We start from the raw sequence: 16500 nt of genomic DNA, 5'->3' as shown, positions 1-16500 counted from the left end.
GGCCTCAGGGTTTAAAGATTATGTTGTTTTTGAAGATCTGACTTATATTTCTGTATGCGTGTATTTTAGCTGGTACAAGCTGCTGCAGGAAAATTTAATCTTAAAGTCCATGTGGAATATGAATGGAATCTCCGATTGGAGGAGCTTGATGAGAGTGACGATGATCTGGATGACAAAGTAACACATTCTCCCTTGAACCTCTCTTATAATACTCAACCTTTCTGGACTCACAGACTGAATGATTTTCTCATTGTTTTTCATTCCCAGCCCAGTCCCATTAAGAAAGATCGTTCTCCCCGGCCACAGAGTTTCTGTCACTCTTACAGTCTGTCTCCTCATGACAAGCTCTATATTCCTGGTTTCACTGGCCAGCGTGATAAACAGCGCCTGTCATATACTGCACTCTCCAATCAGATGCACAGTGTTTCCACCGACTGTCCGTCCTCTCCAGTCTCAGATGCCCCACCTCTGCCTCCTAGGAATACAGGCAAAGGTAACCCAGAAACCCAGAATCAAATGTTTGATCATAAAACTTGTTCTTACAATCTTGCCCATTCCATAAATAAATATATCAATGTTCTAAAAACTATTTACATTCATAAAAGCTATTTATTCAATGTATTCTGATGTAGTCATATGTTTTATACCAGTTCTTTGCATCTTTAGCTTTAGTTCAGTTTGTCATCCTAAAACCTTTACAGTCAACTAAATGTCATCCAGTCTTTTTTCCATCTTTTCTTTGTTCTCGCTCTGTATTTTTCTCTTTTTCTCGTCTCTTACAGCTCCTTCTCTGGCTTTCCTTGGCTCACATTCCCACTATGCTACTCTGGCTAGCACTCGACAATACATCAGTGACTATCTTTTTTATTTGCATAAACCTCTCCTGCTTATTTAATCTATTTAACGACCTTATTCTGTGATCATATAGCTGTGTCTAAAACTGAAACTGCTGCATTCACAGTGAACAATGTTTTAAATTTTTATATGAAAGTACACTACCGTTTAAAAGTTTGGGGGCAGTATAATTTTTTAAAAGAAATAAATACTTTTCAGAAACAAGGACAGATTAAATTGATCAAAAGTGACAATAATGACATCACATTACAAAAGATGTCTATTTCAATTAAATTATGTTCTTTAAGCTTTTTTTTTTTTTTTTTTTTTTTTTGCATTAAAGAATCCTGAAAAAAGGTATTTCTTAAGTATTAAGCAGTTTTAAAAATTCTTGAGCACTAAGTCGGCATATTATTAGAATGATTTCTGGCTGCAAAATTAACATTTATAATATATTAAAATAAAACAATTATTTTAAATTGTAATAATATTTCACAATATTCTGTTTACTGTATTGTTGAGCATAAGAGACTTTTGAATGGTAGTGTAATTCATTTAATTCATTTTTATACTTATAGATGCTGCACATTTCTGGTTTTGGACTATATAATCACTAAAACCACAAATGCATCATGGTCTCAAACACTTCTTTTATTAAAGTTTAGCAGACAAATCAGATTCAATACATCAAATTTACTTTTCACTTGAGGAATCTGCTGCATTTCATCATAAGTAGTAAAAAGATGGTTTGACTTTCCTTAGTAACAACTCAAGTGCAAAAGTGGCTGAAGTTGTTCAATTGTTGTTTGCTTGTGTCTCGTCCTTTTCCTGGTCCTCTCTGACTGAGCTTTTCGCTGGCTATTGACTGTCTTTTTAAAATACGTAATGTAGAATAGATTGGTTTTCTTCCGTTTTCTCTTTCATTGAAATGAGAATAAATCTTAGTCGAATTTTTTGTGGTGTCTTGATGTCCTTCTCCAACTTCATCTAGTGTCTCCTCTTCCACGTACTGTACCTGGCCTGCTTCAGTTTCAGTAGCAATTGTTATCTTATCCAAGTAGTTACCCTCACTGTCATCCTTTCTTTTTATTTACTTATCTTTCTGTCCTGTCACCCGTCTTCCTGTATCTTCAACAGACCCATGTTAAATGACAGTATCCATTCTTCCTCATGATATCACTGCATGTTCTTGTTTTGTGTTTGTTTTCCCTCCAGCCCCTCCCTTGTTGAACCTGCCCCCCTCCACCCTTGCCACCCAAACCCCCGCTAGTGGCAGCTCCACCCTGTCAAAGAAGAGGCCCCCGCCCCCTCCCCCTGGACACAAACGCACGCTATCCGACCCCCCCACCCCTATCTCCCACACCCCGCTCAGTAAAGGTGGGCTATACTTAGTCAACAACCCTAGGCTGAATTGCAAACTATTTCTGGTTTTTATTTTTTTGTGTAGGGTTTAATTTACTCAGATCCACATAGAATAGATCTTTCCATTAATGTAAGACGTTTTCAGTGGAAACACATCCTTAGTACCTGTTTTTACCATCTCTAAGCTTCATGGAATTGCTTTTGGTTTAGTCTTTACATTATATTACCAGCTCATTTTCATCCATTCATTCTGTGGTGTCATTACATGCTAAATTCCAGAAAATGTTAACTATGAAAACCAATATTGAGAGGACAGTGTAGTCAATGAAAGGCTCAGCCTAATGACCCCATCCCTAACCTTTTGATCTCCTCGTTATACCCTGCCCCAGTGATTTGCATGTGTCTTGCCATTTTGGGTAATGACAAAGAAAAATCCATGGCAAAATAATGGTCTGTGAGTTATTAATGGTAGAAAGACATACTGTTAATGTAAGCTATATAGCTTATAAGTAAATAATAATCACATAATTTAAGACCATTATTGTGCATGGCCTGGTCCTAATGTGTTACCTTTCTGCTATATCGCAGCACAATAGTCATAATTAATTTTGCTTTGCTATACTGCTTGTATACAAAGGCATAGAGTGACATTTGCAGAAAGTATTCCTGGAAATGTTTCTTTTGTACACAACAAACTTCTATCTGGAAGATATTTGCGTATACTTAAATGCATTTTGGTTTTACGCTACAGTTCAAAAGGTTGGGGTCAGTATTTTTTATTTATTTATATATATATACATATATAATATCTTACTGACCCCCAACTATTTTTTTGTTTGTTTTAAAAAAAAAAAAAAGTCTGCAAATGTGATCTTAGCAGCTCTGTAGGCTTTTAAAAACAGATACATATATTTAAGGAATTAGTTAATGTATGACATTCACAGTATAATGTTCACTATACAACATTCCAGGAAGTGATTCAACACCACCTCCTGTCAACAAGATGTCTCCTGCAACTAACAGATTTGAGGGTATCCCCCAACAGCAAAGGTGAACCAACATCCTTTAAGTTTCAATGTAGCAAATAAAACAGCCTGAAAAAAAAAAACTGATTCAAAATTAAATTCACACAAGCAAGTTGAAATCTTTTGCAATGCTTATATAGCATTCTGTTGAACTATTTTTAGAATTGTATTTGCATTAGAAAGGTCAGCAAACTTTAGACTGCAAATTTACACAAGGCCTTTTGTGCTTCATTTGAATATCTCTATGTTACTTTGTCATCATGTATTTGGGAATGCAAAACAGTTCCATTTTACACAGTATGGCTGGTTTTACAGAGCTTGTAAATATGATATGATCGGACATTACTTTGAGGCTTAAATATGATCTTTATTTCTAGTTTCAACACCACAAAGCCCACACTTGGTCCACGGGTCCTTCCCAAACTACCTCAGAAGGGTAGGTGACATGCTTTCTGCTTTTGAATGTTGCAGTGGTACATCTGAATGATGAAATAAAATAAATTCCATTAAGTAATTAATCACTCATGGCCTTCTAGTTATTCATGATTAATCACACGTGTATTTAAATTTAATTTAGTTTGTGTTAAACTCCTTTCCAATCCACTATTACAGTACAGTAAGATTTAGACTTAGAGAAACAATTACAAATCAAATTTCACATCACAAAAAATACCCTTACAAACCCCAGTGTACAGTTAAAGTGATGAGGAGAAACTCAATTAAAAGATGCAACAGGCAAGAGCATTTCAACAAAAACTATTCTTGAAAATAGTACGGCAGAAAAAAAGGAGACATGTTTTCTTTTTCCAATTTATACTCTACAATTTTTTTAAACCTGACCTAACATCTTGCTAGTTGAAATATTTCTTCATATTTGTCTTCTGAAATTGTCTAGAACTATATCAAAAATGAGCCAAAAACACATAATAGCATTGTTTTGTTTTTCAATAGTTGCCCTGCGTAAGATAGACACCATCCATCACCCATCTATGGACAAAACCAACCAGCCTCCGGAAACTGTCCTGTTCCAGAAGGTTCTGCAGAGTTCAGACAACCCACAGAAAGTTGTGTTAGCCGATAGACCTCAACCTGGAGATATACCTCCTAAACCACAGCCTTCAGAATTACCCCCTAAACCAGGAGAACTGCCTCCAAAGCCACAGCTATCTGACCTTCCCCCTAAACCCCAGTTGGGCGATTTACCCCCTAAACCTCAGCTGAAAGATCTTCCTCCCAAGCCTCAACTGACAGACATCTCCCCACCCAAACCCATAACCACTGAGGTCCTCCACAAGCCTCCACCTGGAGATGTGGCTCCCAAGCCCCAACCACCAGATCCTCCAACAATCAACCCACCAGCTGAACCATCTCCTCAACCTGTCCAGTCTAGCGAAGACACCAATGGAAGCCCAGCATCTGCACAGGGGACACCTGTACCATTGCCCAGGAAAATAAATCCGGTAAGGACTTGGTCACCAAAGCTTTGGAAAAATTAAGTATGTATCAAGCTGCTTTCAACAAACTATCTTACACTATTTGTTTTGCTTACTGTCAGATAAAGAGTAAAATGCGGAGGGTGAAGACTATCTACGATTGTCAGGCAGATAATGATGATGAGCTCACTTTTGTTGAGGGTGAGGTCATTGTAGTAACTGGAGAAGAAGATCAGGAGTGGTGGGTAAGTGTAAAAGCACCAAATTTTCAAGCATGAACCGTACACCAAAGCATGAGAATGAAGAATTCAAAATTCTACATTCTGATTGATTAACAGACATTCCAATGTTCCATTAATGTTCTTTAAAATAGTTCAGGTTTTTGACCACATTACAGTTCCATATCACATATTACCTTATATTGATTATGAAACAAAATTCTCAGGAGTCTACTGTATTAATGAATGGAAATTTCACATGCATCTGGTGGTCCAAAATGATTGTTAATAACCTTTTTCTATAGGTTTATGAGTGTATATTTTAACAATAAGCTTTGAAAATAACAGTAAAGTGTAATCAATTATTGCAGTTTTTTCTTGTTTTTTTGAGAAAAAGATAATAAGCAAAACATTTTTAGTAATTAAAATTTTTAAATGGTCTAACCTTACTTTTAACAAATTAATATATAAATATATATAATATATATATAATATATATATAAATATAAATGTAAATATAAATATATACTACAAAATTATAGGCCAGATGTGAGGCCCTGTGCAAACAATGTCCTTTTAAAGATGAAAACCTGAAAACATTCTTGACAAACTTATGAAGACATGTTCATGTGCAAACAATGTAAAATCACAATTGTTTTCAGGCCTTTGAATTATTGAAATTTAATCTGGCATTAATTTTCAGTAATTCAGCAGTTAGTCATCAGTTATTCCTTACTTGATTTAGACTTTCATTTATAGCCACATTCTGATTGCAACCTTTCTTTTTTGTCCTTAGATTGGACACATCGAGGGGCAGCCGGACAGGAAAGGTGTATTTCCCATGTCTTTTGTTCATATCCTGTCTGATTGACACACACATGTCAGTCCTCCACCTCCACCAATGGGACCCACTTGACTTAGCTGCTGAATCAATCATGCAAGTTTTAGGAAGATGGAACCACAATGAAAAACACATTATAACCTTTCCGTCATAAGAGACAGAGTGTAAATAATGTCTTAATTTACCGCTGTTTCCTATATACCATTTTATACAGCCTACCGCACAGTGGCTAGACTGCACCCACTTAAAAGACCAGCACTTTCCCTCCACTATTACTGATACTGTATCTCTGTATATAAGATTGTACATAAATGTTTGTGTGTTTCACACAAGGATGAGTGTTTGATTTTGTGTAACTGTAGAAACTTGTGTTGGTCTGAAAAGTAAATGTGTGAACTTGTACTCTACCTGCCAGTAAGTTACAGCTGGGGCCAGTTTTGTTCAAATAAGTTGAAGTATTAATATGGCCATCATCTATAGCAGGGACAGACAGAAGTCTATTTCTCTTCCTAATGTTAAAACTGGATTCATAAGTTTGCTGAACATCGGTTTTCAGTTGTTTTTAACATCACATTTCATAATACACCACTAAAGCATGTCTAAGAGTGAAATGTTAATTTGTGTTTGCTATTCCCCATTCTTGCTACTCAGTGTAAAATGATTAACCTGTGCAATGCATACACCATTACCTGTTTCCTTTCACAGGTTGTTCCTATGTGATTCCATATCAGTGTTTAATCTACGCAAGTACTTTTACTACAGTCTTATTGAAGGAAAATGCTCTATACTACAGCAGTTCTGTAAACAGAAAGGTCACCCTTCATCTTTAATATTGTGTTTTGAGAGGTCTTGGATACTTGAAGTACTTTTGAAATATGAAAGTTTACTTTTTAGATGTTATGGTTAAGTGATAGACATGTACTGTATTACAATTGGAATCTATGCTTTATCCTTGCTGCCGGTAACCCCATGTTAGAGCTCAAGATCAGCTTCTGTAGCGGTTCAAATTCCCAATGAAAGACTTCAACACCAATCTCACATTGGAAGCTAGGGTGGTCAGTCTTGAATTTACCAAGTGTATCATGCTTTCTGGTAGATGAGATCATTTTCCCAAACTTGATCATGGTATTAGGTTTAATTCGAAAGCACAGTTGGATTTTAAGTTTCAATCCTCTTTTGAATAGGCAAGTCACCTCTTTCTCTGCACTTACCCAGTATTCAGTGTAGAGAGGAAAGAAAAGAGGTCTAATGTGCTACAGGTTTTTGACTGCAGATTCTGAGGACAGTGTCCACTGTCTTACCATGTTCCTCACTTACCATTCCATCATCAATAAAATGATTACATGTTAAACAAGACTCCACATTTCTCAATTATGAAATTGTCAAGTTACAACCCACTCAGATAATAAACTCACCAACACTGCTACAAGTGGACGGTGTTAAAAAAAAAAAAAAAAAAAAAAAAAAAAAAAAGCAACATGCAACAATTCAAGTGAAAACTCAAATTTATTTGCAGTCCAGCAGCATACAAGGCTTCTCTCTACAGCCATGCCAAACATCATATTGGGCCCTAGAGTCACTTTAAACAACCCAATACACCAGCAACGCATTAAAAGCGGCTTCACTTTAAGGAAAAATTAAAGTGTTACAAAACTATACAGAAGTGCTCAACTTAAAGAAAGTTTCAGTTCATATACCAGACTGCTGGTAAATAAAGTATTATAAAAGAGACAAATGAGTAACTCATTTTGATACAGGAGCCTTCTGTGAGGTCTTTTTAGCTTGGTCCGTCTTCTCCACAGACTTTATTACTCCAACAGCAACGGTCTGCTTCAAGTCCCTTACGGCAAATCGACCTGAAGAAAAAATTAAAAATTCAAACCAGGCTTCTTTCGACAGGAATATGGTCACTTAAAATCCAGTTCCTTACCTAGAGGTGGATAATGAAAGAAGCTCTCCACACACAAGGGTTTGTTTGGGACAAGTTTGACTGTGGCACCATCTCCCGACATCAGATACTGGGGAAAGTCCTCCAGTTTCCTCCCCGTACGCCGATCAAGCTTCTCCTTTAGTTCAGCAAAACGACAGGAAACATGAGTTGTGTGGCAGTCTAGTACAGGGGAGTAGCCAACCTTGATTTTGCCTGGGTGGTTCAGCATTATGACCTGTTCAAATATGCAAGAGAAGGGTTACAGTTAGTCAGTTTGTTCACAATTCAAACAAAAGCAGAGCTACTGTACCTGAGCAATGAAACTGCTGACATCCGATGGTGGGTCCTGCTGGGAGTTACCTGCCACATCACCTCTCCGAAGGTTCTTTACAGACACATTTTTAACGTTGAAGCCTACATTGTGGCCAGGAAGGGCAGTCTTAAGCTCCTGGTGATGCATCTCAATTGACTTGACCTCAGCAGTCAACCTTGCTGGAGAAAAGGTTAACACCATTCCAGGTTTTAAGACCCCGGTCTCAATCTTACCCACAGGGACCGTGCCAACACCTTTGGAGGGGGAAAACCCAGTTTAGACAGTCGTAGTAGAGGTCAAGGGACCTCAAACAAGGGGTTTTATACCCATTAAGGCATTTTTACCCACCGCCAATCTTGTAGACATCTTGTAGGGGAAGGCGCAGTGGTTTGCTCACATTGCGTACTGGAGGAAGAAGAGAATTGAGCACTTCCAACAAGGTTTTACCATTTGAGTGGCCTTCTTTCCTCTTGAGTTTCCACCCTTTGAACCATTGCATCTGAAACAGGTAAGTGAGGGAAGCAGATCAGGGGTGCCCAATCCTGCCTTCCTGAAAGTCCAGCTCCAGTCCTGATCAAACACACCCAGCTATAATTTTTAGGAGCACTTGATCATTACAGACAGTAGTATTGGAGCTGAACTCTGCAGGTAGGAACCTCTACATGAACAGGAGAGGTCTAGGTCCTCATGGGAAGGCAGTTAAGAAAAATGGCATTACCTTTTGGGATGGGGCAATCATGTTCTCGCCACTCCAACCAGAAACTGGTACGAAAGGTACAGCACCGATCTCAAAGCCAATCTTCTTGATGAAGACAGAAACGCTCTTCACCACTTCATCATAACGTTTCTGGCTAAACGGTGGCTCGGTGAGGTCCATTTTGTTGACACAGACCATGAGTTGTTTGACCCCAAGGGTGTAAGCCAGCAAAGCATGCTCTCTTGTCTGACCATTGCGAGAAATCCCAGCCTCAAACTCACCCTTTGCAGCAGAGACAATCAGGAGAGCAGCATCAGCCTAAGAAATAGAAAAGGATAGGTTTAAGTACAAGAAAAGAAACCCAGATAAAAATTTCAAGAGTTCAACTCCTGAAGATGCATCAATACCTGTGAAGTCCCGGTGATCATGTTTTTGATGAAATCACGATGACCAGGTGCATCAATTATAGTAAAGGTGTATTTCTGAGTGTTGAATTTCAGCAGGGAAATATCAATGGTTATGCCACGTTCCCTCTCTGCTTTCAGTTTGTCCAGAACCCAGGCATACTTGAAGGAACTCTTTCCCATCTTGGAAAGGAGAGAGACAGAAAAAAAAAATGGTGGTTTAACATTTAAACACTCATAAAAGGGAATTAAGGTTAATACTAACCTGGGTTGCAGCCTTCTCATACTTTTCCAGTGTTCTGGGGTCAATTCCGCCACATTTGTAGACAAGGTGACCAGTGGTTGTGGATTTGCCACTGTCTACATGGCCAATTATGACCATGTTGATATGGATTCTTTCTTTAGCCATATTTGCAGATCGTTTAGAACCTGTTCTACACACCAAATACAACACGCTCCTTTTTCCCAAGCCACAGTAAACTCAAACGACAAAGGGAACGCTTAAATATGGGTGCTGCTGATTAAGTCCTGGTGTGATCAATAAAGGCTGAGCCTGCTTGATGCAATAATGACCACGCCCACAATTAATTAAAATAGTCTAACTTGTTATATAAAGCATATGCCTACTCCTGTATGTAAATATAATGAAATAAATAAATAAAAATTCAAAACTTCTACTTGACAGATACCGCATTGTTTTCCTAATGAATGTTGTTCAGTTGCTTTGACTCAATGTATTTTGTTTAAAGCGCTATATAAATAAAGATGACTTGGCTTGACAGGTACCACACTTTTTTTTTCTAATAACAGTAGTTAATAGTCGATGAGGCCAGATGAGGAAAGTAAACTTGTTGCATTTGCACAGGTGTGCGTAACAAGAATAGGTTTAATCACTTCTGTTTAATCAGATCTGTCGCTTATGAGCAACAGCACAAGTTGACCGACAGGGGGCGCACTGAATGCTTCGTTAACTTCAGTTATATTATTACAATCATCTCATATCTAATGCACATGCGACCACATATTTAAGTAGTAGTATACATGGTTTTCTTATATGGTAATACATGGAGCTTGATTTACGGTGTTTGGTTAAAATAAATTCGAGAAGCACATGACGTTTTATTAACCCGGAAATAACATTCGGTAAGATAGACAGCTGAGAGAGAGCGAGAGAGAGAGAGAGAGAGAGAGAGAGAGGGCGAGCGAGCGAGCGAGAGAGAGAGAGAGAGAGATCTAAAGCCTTCTCCCTGGAGCTTATAGCGTGCTACCTAAACTCCATACGTGCTTTTCATCGCTTCACAATCAAAGGTTTGTCTTCATTCCTCTCTTATGTCTTTATGCTGCATGTGCCGGGTTTTATTGTGTATATCCATAACTCTGGATGCATTAGTGCTATAGTACAGCATGTGACTAAGCGGTGTGCTTTCAGCACGATGGCACCAGTGGCCATCCGTTGTTTAAAAGGGTAACGTTATAGACCGGAACAGATGAAACATTAGTGCTTGATAGGGTTTAGATGCATTTGTGGGTGAAAAAAGTAAAGCAGCTATGTGTCATAGAGTGCAATGCAATGTAACTTCTGCCATGCATTGTGCAACATTGGTAAGACCTGCTACTGTATGATCTTACCGTTTTCATAAGCAAGAATGTTCCTGTGGTTATGGAAAACCTGGAAATATCAGGCAATTTATGAATCGTTATTTACAGCTCTGTAAAAGTCAGAGGATATTATTTGTATCTTAAAAGCATATGGAAATTTCTGTAGTAAATACACTTCTTGTATACATTCTCAGCTCTACAGTGTTTCATGGTAATTCATTGGTCAAAGGACATAAAGTCCAGCTGATGCTTCTGCCCAGATCCTAAGTGGGTATTTATATGTAGTGTTCAAGTGTAGTACACTACATATCCAATGTGACTAAGTGTGTTTAATCCATGTGTAGTTTAATGAAAGGACTTGCAAAAAAAAAACACCATCGAAACACCTTGCATGCCAGAAAACCTGTGTTTGATTACGTGCCTCTTCTGGTTTTTCTTAATAAAAATCATTGGTATGATGTATGCAAACCAAAATAGCGTTTGTAATAGTCAGCTGACTGACATGAATTGTCAGCTTGATGAATACAGTCTCTTATACTTTATAAACCTCCTATAGTTTAGGCTGTCATTTCCGATCATATTGGATAAAACCTTTGTCATCACAATCATCCATGTGCAGATACTTTCCGCACTGCTCGATTAACATCTTATCGCTTCTCCTTCCCTTTCCTTTTATGGTATGTAGGTGAGGCTTGAAGTCAAGCATAGCATACAGGAAGACTCTGATCTGGTGGTTTCTGACACTTTGTTGCGTGTCAGCGCCATAGCCTATGTTTTAAGTCTTGGCCAGATTGAGATTGGTTCTTTATGTGGAATCCTGTCCGTATGTGTAGGTGGATGTTGGACGGTGGGTCTGCATTTAGATCATTGTAGCACATCAGGAAGCAAACTGAATGGATCATCGTTTTATGTACATTTTATTTAGTTGTTTGTAATGTCAAATCACTTTACTCCAAAATATAAGTTGTAATGTAAATGTTGCATGTAAATCATCAAGTTAATGACCTTTGAGGCAGGCTACTGTTTGCAAAATGGTAAAAAAAATGTTTAACTTGTAAAACACATTGGACTGTGGCAGGCTTTGCACACATGGCCTTGCCTGCATGTCAGACTGTGAGGGGTAAACATTGTGGCTGTGCTTGTTTAACGGGCAGATGTATGTCATAAGTAAAGGTACCTTTGAGTGGTTGGGTTTTTAAACTAGTCAAGCTTATGATCATCTCCTTGTGTTCTTGACTCATGGCTAAAATATCAGCTGTAATATTTGTATGGTGCATGTTTCATTGTGTTATCTACAGGTTAGCTGACAGGACGCATCATTTTTCAAAAGGCCTTGCAGTTGGAGCAAAAGTGGAATTTCCTCAGGGAATGTTTTATTTTTTTTTGGAAAGTACACGAATTGTTATTCATTGTTGGAGACACCAAGAAATGGTTTGAAAAGCTCAGTTTTCTTTCCTGTGTTGACACATTTCCTATTGAAACAGGAAGTTGGATTGATACATATCAAAAGGCTGATCCCTTTTTAAAATATCCTTTTTTTCACAGCCATGCAAAACCAAAAGGTTCTAAGGTTAAGGTTAAAGGTTAAGGCTCTTCCTTTGCAATAAATATTTGGCTGAAAAAGGAATTCAATAATTAAAGGGGTCATGTCATCGGCGCTGCCCCGCGAGTTTATTAGCAAAATAGTTTCGCAGCTGAAAAAGCGACATGACATTTTTCAGTAGCAAGGTTCTTGAGTAGCAGTTCAGCAGTTCAGCTTAAAGATTCGCTATTAATAGCATTGCTCACTATTTGCCGAACAAGATGAGAGATGCACAGATGCACGTATTCATACGTGCTTAACCTCTCTCTCTTTCTCTCTAAGGTTTATCTAGAAATAAATCATTTGAACAATGCGTTACGGTGTGGTTGTAACACCAGACTGTTAAAGGGGTCCTATTATGCCCTTTTATAAAGTCAGTTGTTTTTTTTTGGGGGGGGGGGGGGGGGTTGGGTGTACTAGAACATGATCTCATACTAGGTTGTTCGAAAAACACATTATTTTTCACATATTTTACATTATTGCAACACCTCTCTCCCCAGTCTGGCATGAACGGCTCAAACAGTTCTTGTATCAAATGAAGGCCCACCTTCTGAAATACGAAATGTGCTGTGATTGGTCAGCTATGCCAGGGTGTGTTGTGATTGACAGCACTCGGCCCCTGCTTGGGAATTTCATGCCCCTTACTATAGCTATATGCTGTATTCGTCTGCTTGCTTTACTGTAAAAATTGAGTCAAAAACAGTTTTAACCTGAATGATTATAACCACTCCTAGTCCATCTGCCTTTGGAAAGCTAGCGTGTCTCCGACATAGTGACCACACTCGTTGCCTTCTCTAGTGCAGTTCAACCAGGCCTCATCCCATTCATTGATATTTGTGATTTCACAAATCCTGGAAAATATGCATTGTAGTCCAAACTAATCGTTCATTGTAGTTTTTGAAAAGCGATTTCTGTTAAATAAAATATATCCTTTTTTATAGGACTTTAAGCTTTTTTTTTATGTACTAAGTATTTATATGTAAAAATCTTGATAACGTTATAAGTGGACCTCAGAGAACAGTACGAAATAATAAAAAGGCAGTTCATGACCCGTTTAAAATACAAGCTTTAGAAAGCATTTGAAACATGTTTTGCTAATTTCAGAGGCAGTTGGTTCTTATAGTATGAGTATTTTTGGTATGCTTTCCTGGGGGGTTAAGTATTTATTTATTTTTAGAAATGAATAATTTTATTCAGCCGGCCCGGGATGCATTAAATTAATCAAATGTAATGAATTCTATTCATTAATGAGTCCTGGAATAACATTGTTTTCAACTTTGATAATAATAAGAAATCAGTAAAATAGTTATGGGTGCTGAAAATGTAGCTTTGCCATTACAAGAATTAATTACATTTAAAAATGTGTAATTATTTTCATATTGTAATTATTACTGCATTACTGTTTTTACTCTATTACCATTTTTATTTTTAAGCAAATAAATGCAACTTCGGTGAACAAAAGAACATTTTCAAAAAAAAAAACAAAAAAAAATCTTACTGCCTCCAAACTTTTGAATGTAAAAAAAAAGTGCACCTGAGTATGTTAGATAGATGTCCCCAAAACAGATGTCCACCTACAGCCACTTTTCTTCCATTTTGATTTTGTGAGCCATAGGCCAGTGTGCATTAATTATTGTAATTTGCACTTTTTGTTAATCTCTTCATCCGAGTAAGAATGTTAGATCTGGGGAAATGTTTTTTTTTTTTTTGCATCTGGAGGTTAGTAAAAGATTGGTGCTTTAAGCCTTTTAAGAATGCAGTGTGCAAATCGGTGATGGTATTTTTAGTTGTTGAAGCAATTTCCTTAATTTTTTTTAATTAATTTAAATTAATTTTTGTAGGGTGTTTACAGTAGTTTGTATTCAAACCATTGCAAGATATGAAGCAGGAGAAGTGTGCTCTCTGTATGCCTGTTTTTGCCAGAATGATAATCTGTAGAATTTGCATAAAGACATAAGGAAGTTTATTGTACTAAGTTTATTAGTGCTAATCTTCACTCTGAACTAGCTCACTAAACTTCCTGTTTCACCTCAGTTTGCCCTTTACCCGATAAGATGCTGTCCACGTGGAAATACACTTCATGTTTCTTTTTTGCTGAAATGGTAGACTACTTCTTTTTACTAAGTTTAATACTTTTTTCATATGTAGTTGTTTTTTAACAATGTTGAATTATTTTTATGTTATGATATTAACCATTGTGTGTTGTTAAGCATTAAAACCGCATGTCCCTGCGGCCTGTAATTCATTTTATTTATTTATTTTAACCTCAGGTGATCTCTGTACTCTGTCTTGCAGCAGCATGTAATGTTGTAGTTTCTTAATGTCATGTCTCCACATGTCAGCCAGTAACAATTGAACTGAGCAGTGTGATTTTATTTTATTTAGTTTTCTCTCTTGATTTCCACATCAGGATTTTAACATTTCAGTTGTTAAGTGTTGAATAGAACTGAAAATTTACACCACGTTGACATGCATATTTGGTACTTGAAACCATATGCTTGAATGAAGAAGAAATGAAAAAGGGAATTTTTTTTTTTTTACCCCCATTTTTATATTTTAAGGAGGGGCGAACTTTGCTCAGCGTCATTATAGTTAATTAATAAAAAAAGTTGAGGAAGAAAACATTTGTGTTACTAGTTAAAAATAAACATACATATATATATATATATATGTGACCTCATTAAACCCATAATTTATAATAAACCAACCTCAATGGGATGGCGCCACAGAGGCCATTACGACAAATACAGTAGTATACAGTAATTTAAAAATAATACAGTAAGTCACTGTATGTGGAGTTTGACATCATAGAAAATTCCCATGATGCAGGGTATTACAGGTACTTACTGTGAATCCAATTTGCAGTATTATACTGGGGGATATACAGTAAATAACTAGAAATTACAGAGATGTCTAACAGTGTAAATTTTGCTTCAATTGTGTCACTTTGACACTATATTGTGTGCCCACTGCGCCCCTTCCCTCTTGTTTCCATGGTGAGGGTGGCTGAACATGGTAACCAGCACAGATGACTTGGCAGCAGTTAGGAAGGAAACCCAACAATATCCATCTGTTGCCTTTAACAAGCCAATCTTCAGTGAAGCAGAAGGGTTATACTAAACTTTCTGCTCTCAGTCAGAAAGCATGAGGGACATTTTTTAAATAGAGCTGACTATAAGTAGCATATATGGCTAATTCTAGTGAGGTCATGCTGTCGCTAAGTGAGAATTTGGTTGGTTTTGTTGACGTCTGAGGTGTGTGCTCACAGAGCTAAAAGAGGATATGAGTCAAACATGTTTTTGCCTTATTATTAAGCTCATGACTCTTCATGCTTGAGGCTTGGGCTGATTTTAGATGGTCCACCCCACGGCTCCACATTTCCCTCTTTTGCCCAGAAGAAAAGGTTTAGTTATTTACGTGTGAATTTATAGTTTTAGAGGAATGTTTCATCCAATAATTTTAGCTTGTAATGTTTCAAGTAAGTTGAAATGTTCAAGTAAAATATTAAACCTACCGTAAAACCATAAAAGCACCTTATCACACAATGTGCATACAGATGCTGCTCTTGATGTACATTTGGGAGCAAGTTACTCCTAATACTATAGGAGCTCAAGATATTTTCACGTTTTGTTCTGTGACACAATACGTGTCCATGGGCCACTTGTGAATTTTAAGCATTTACCTGTGTATGTGTGTGTCTGTGTGTTTTTTATATAATGCCTAATAGGATAAGAGATATGTTTTATCACACCAAACTGGAAAAATCACTGTAGTTTTTATTTTTTTTTTTAAGCCATGTTGTTCTATTCCATGTTGCAATCTATTTTAACTTTCCAATTTGTAGATTTTAATTAAGGATTCACAGAAGTGACAGAAGCTTAACTGGTGGTGGCATTGACATTATGCAATGCGGTGTCATTCATTTATAGCCAATTTTTTTTTCTTTTTTTTTTTCTGTTGATTGTATAGTGATTTCTGGCCCTTCATAGACACCAATGCAACTAACATAACAATAAAGACATTGTTAAAAATGTGGCATCAGTGGTTTAACCGAAATGCTAAAAGAATACTTCTTGAACAAAGAAAACAAAAATAATTACTTTATTCAACAGTTTATTTCCTTCTGTGTCAGTCATGTAAGTTGTGTTGCTGTCAATGGAGGGTCTGAAAGCTCTCGGATTTCATAAAAAATAACTGAAAACAGAATTTTCGTTAAAAAAAATGTAATGGGTAAATATTATCTTCAATAACAAAATGTGTAA

The 16500-nt window shown here is 37.0% G+C and overlaps 3 protein-coding genes across 5 annotated transcripts in view; 2 read left to right on the top strand and 1 right to left on the bottom strand.

Moving 5' to 3' along the window:
- The window catches only part of asap1b (ArfGAP with SH3 domain, ankyrin repeat and PH domain 1b), a 77837-nt gene extending 70770 nt beyond the window's left edge, over window positions 1-7067 (top strand). Inside the window, exons 23-30 of one of the 3 annotated variants that reach the window (XM_052596683.1) lie at window positions 70-177; window positions 268-493; window positions 2050-2211; window positions 3168-3246; window positions 3599-3657; window positions 4173-4681; window positions 4777-4899; window positions 5669-7067. In XM_052596683.1, coding sequence (XP_052452643.1) covers window positions 70-177; window positions 268-493; window positions 2050-2211; window positions 3168-3246; window positions 3599-3657; window positions 4173-4681; window positions 4777-4899; window positions 5669-5743 — 1341 coding nt within the window. In that variant the 3' untranslated portion in view covers window positions 5744-7067. Of the gene's footprint in view, window positions 1-69; window positions 178-267; window positions 494-782; window positions 852-2049; window positions 2212-3167; window positions 3247-3598; window positions 3658-4172; window positions 4682-4776; window positions 4900-5668 lie in introns of all 3 variants that reach the window. The other 2 variants (XM_052596684.1, XM_052596685.1) reach the window with 2 other exon arrangements.
- A 133-nt stretch (window positions 7068-7200) lies between these two features.
- On the bottom strand, window positions 7201-9575 carry eef1a1l3 (eukaryotic translation elongation factor 1 alpha 1, like 3). Its single transcript, XM_052596699.1, has 7 exons — window positions 9323-9575; window positions 9061-9240; window positions 8675-8971; window positions 8305-8455; window positions 7954-8210; window positions 7644-7878; window positions 7201-7569 (listed from the first exon to the last, which is right to left on the bottom strand). Exons 1-7 carry the CDS (start codon window positions 9464-9466, stop codon window positions 7457-7459), a joined length of 1377 nt encoding a protein of 458 aa, XP_052452659.1. The 5' UTR covers window positions 9467-9575; the 3' UTR covers window positions 7201-7456.
- A 624-nt stretch (window positions 9576-10199) lies between these two features.
- Window positions 10200-16500, top strand: part of fam49bb (family with sequence similarity 49 member Bb) — a 49552-nt gene continuing 43251 nt past the window's right edge. The window contains exon 1 of the mRNA XM_052596710.1: window positions 10200-10365. The gene's annotated coding sequence lies outside the window, so the exon portion shown is untranslated. The remainder of the gene's footprint in view (window positions 10366-16500) is intronic.

The sequence above is a fragment of the Carassius gibelio genome, chromosome B24, assembly GCF_023724105.1.
Source record: "Carassius gibelio isolate Cgi1373 ecotype wild population from Czech Republic chromosome B24, carGib1.2-hapl.c, whole genome shotgun sequence".
NCBI lineage: Eukaryota > Metazoa > Chordata > Actinopteri > Cypriniformes > Cyprinidae > Carassius > Carassius gibelio.
Note: the sequence above shows the minus strand (reverse complement) of the source record. Positions and strands in the feature narration are given on the sequence as shown.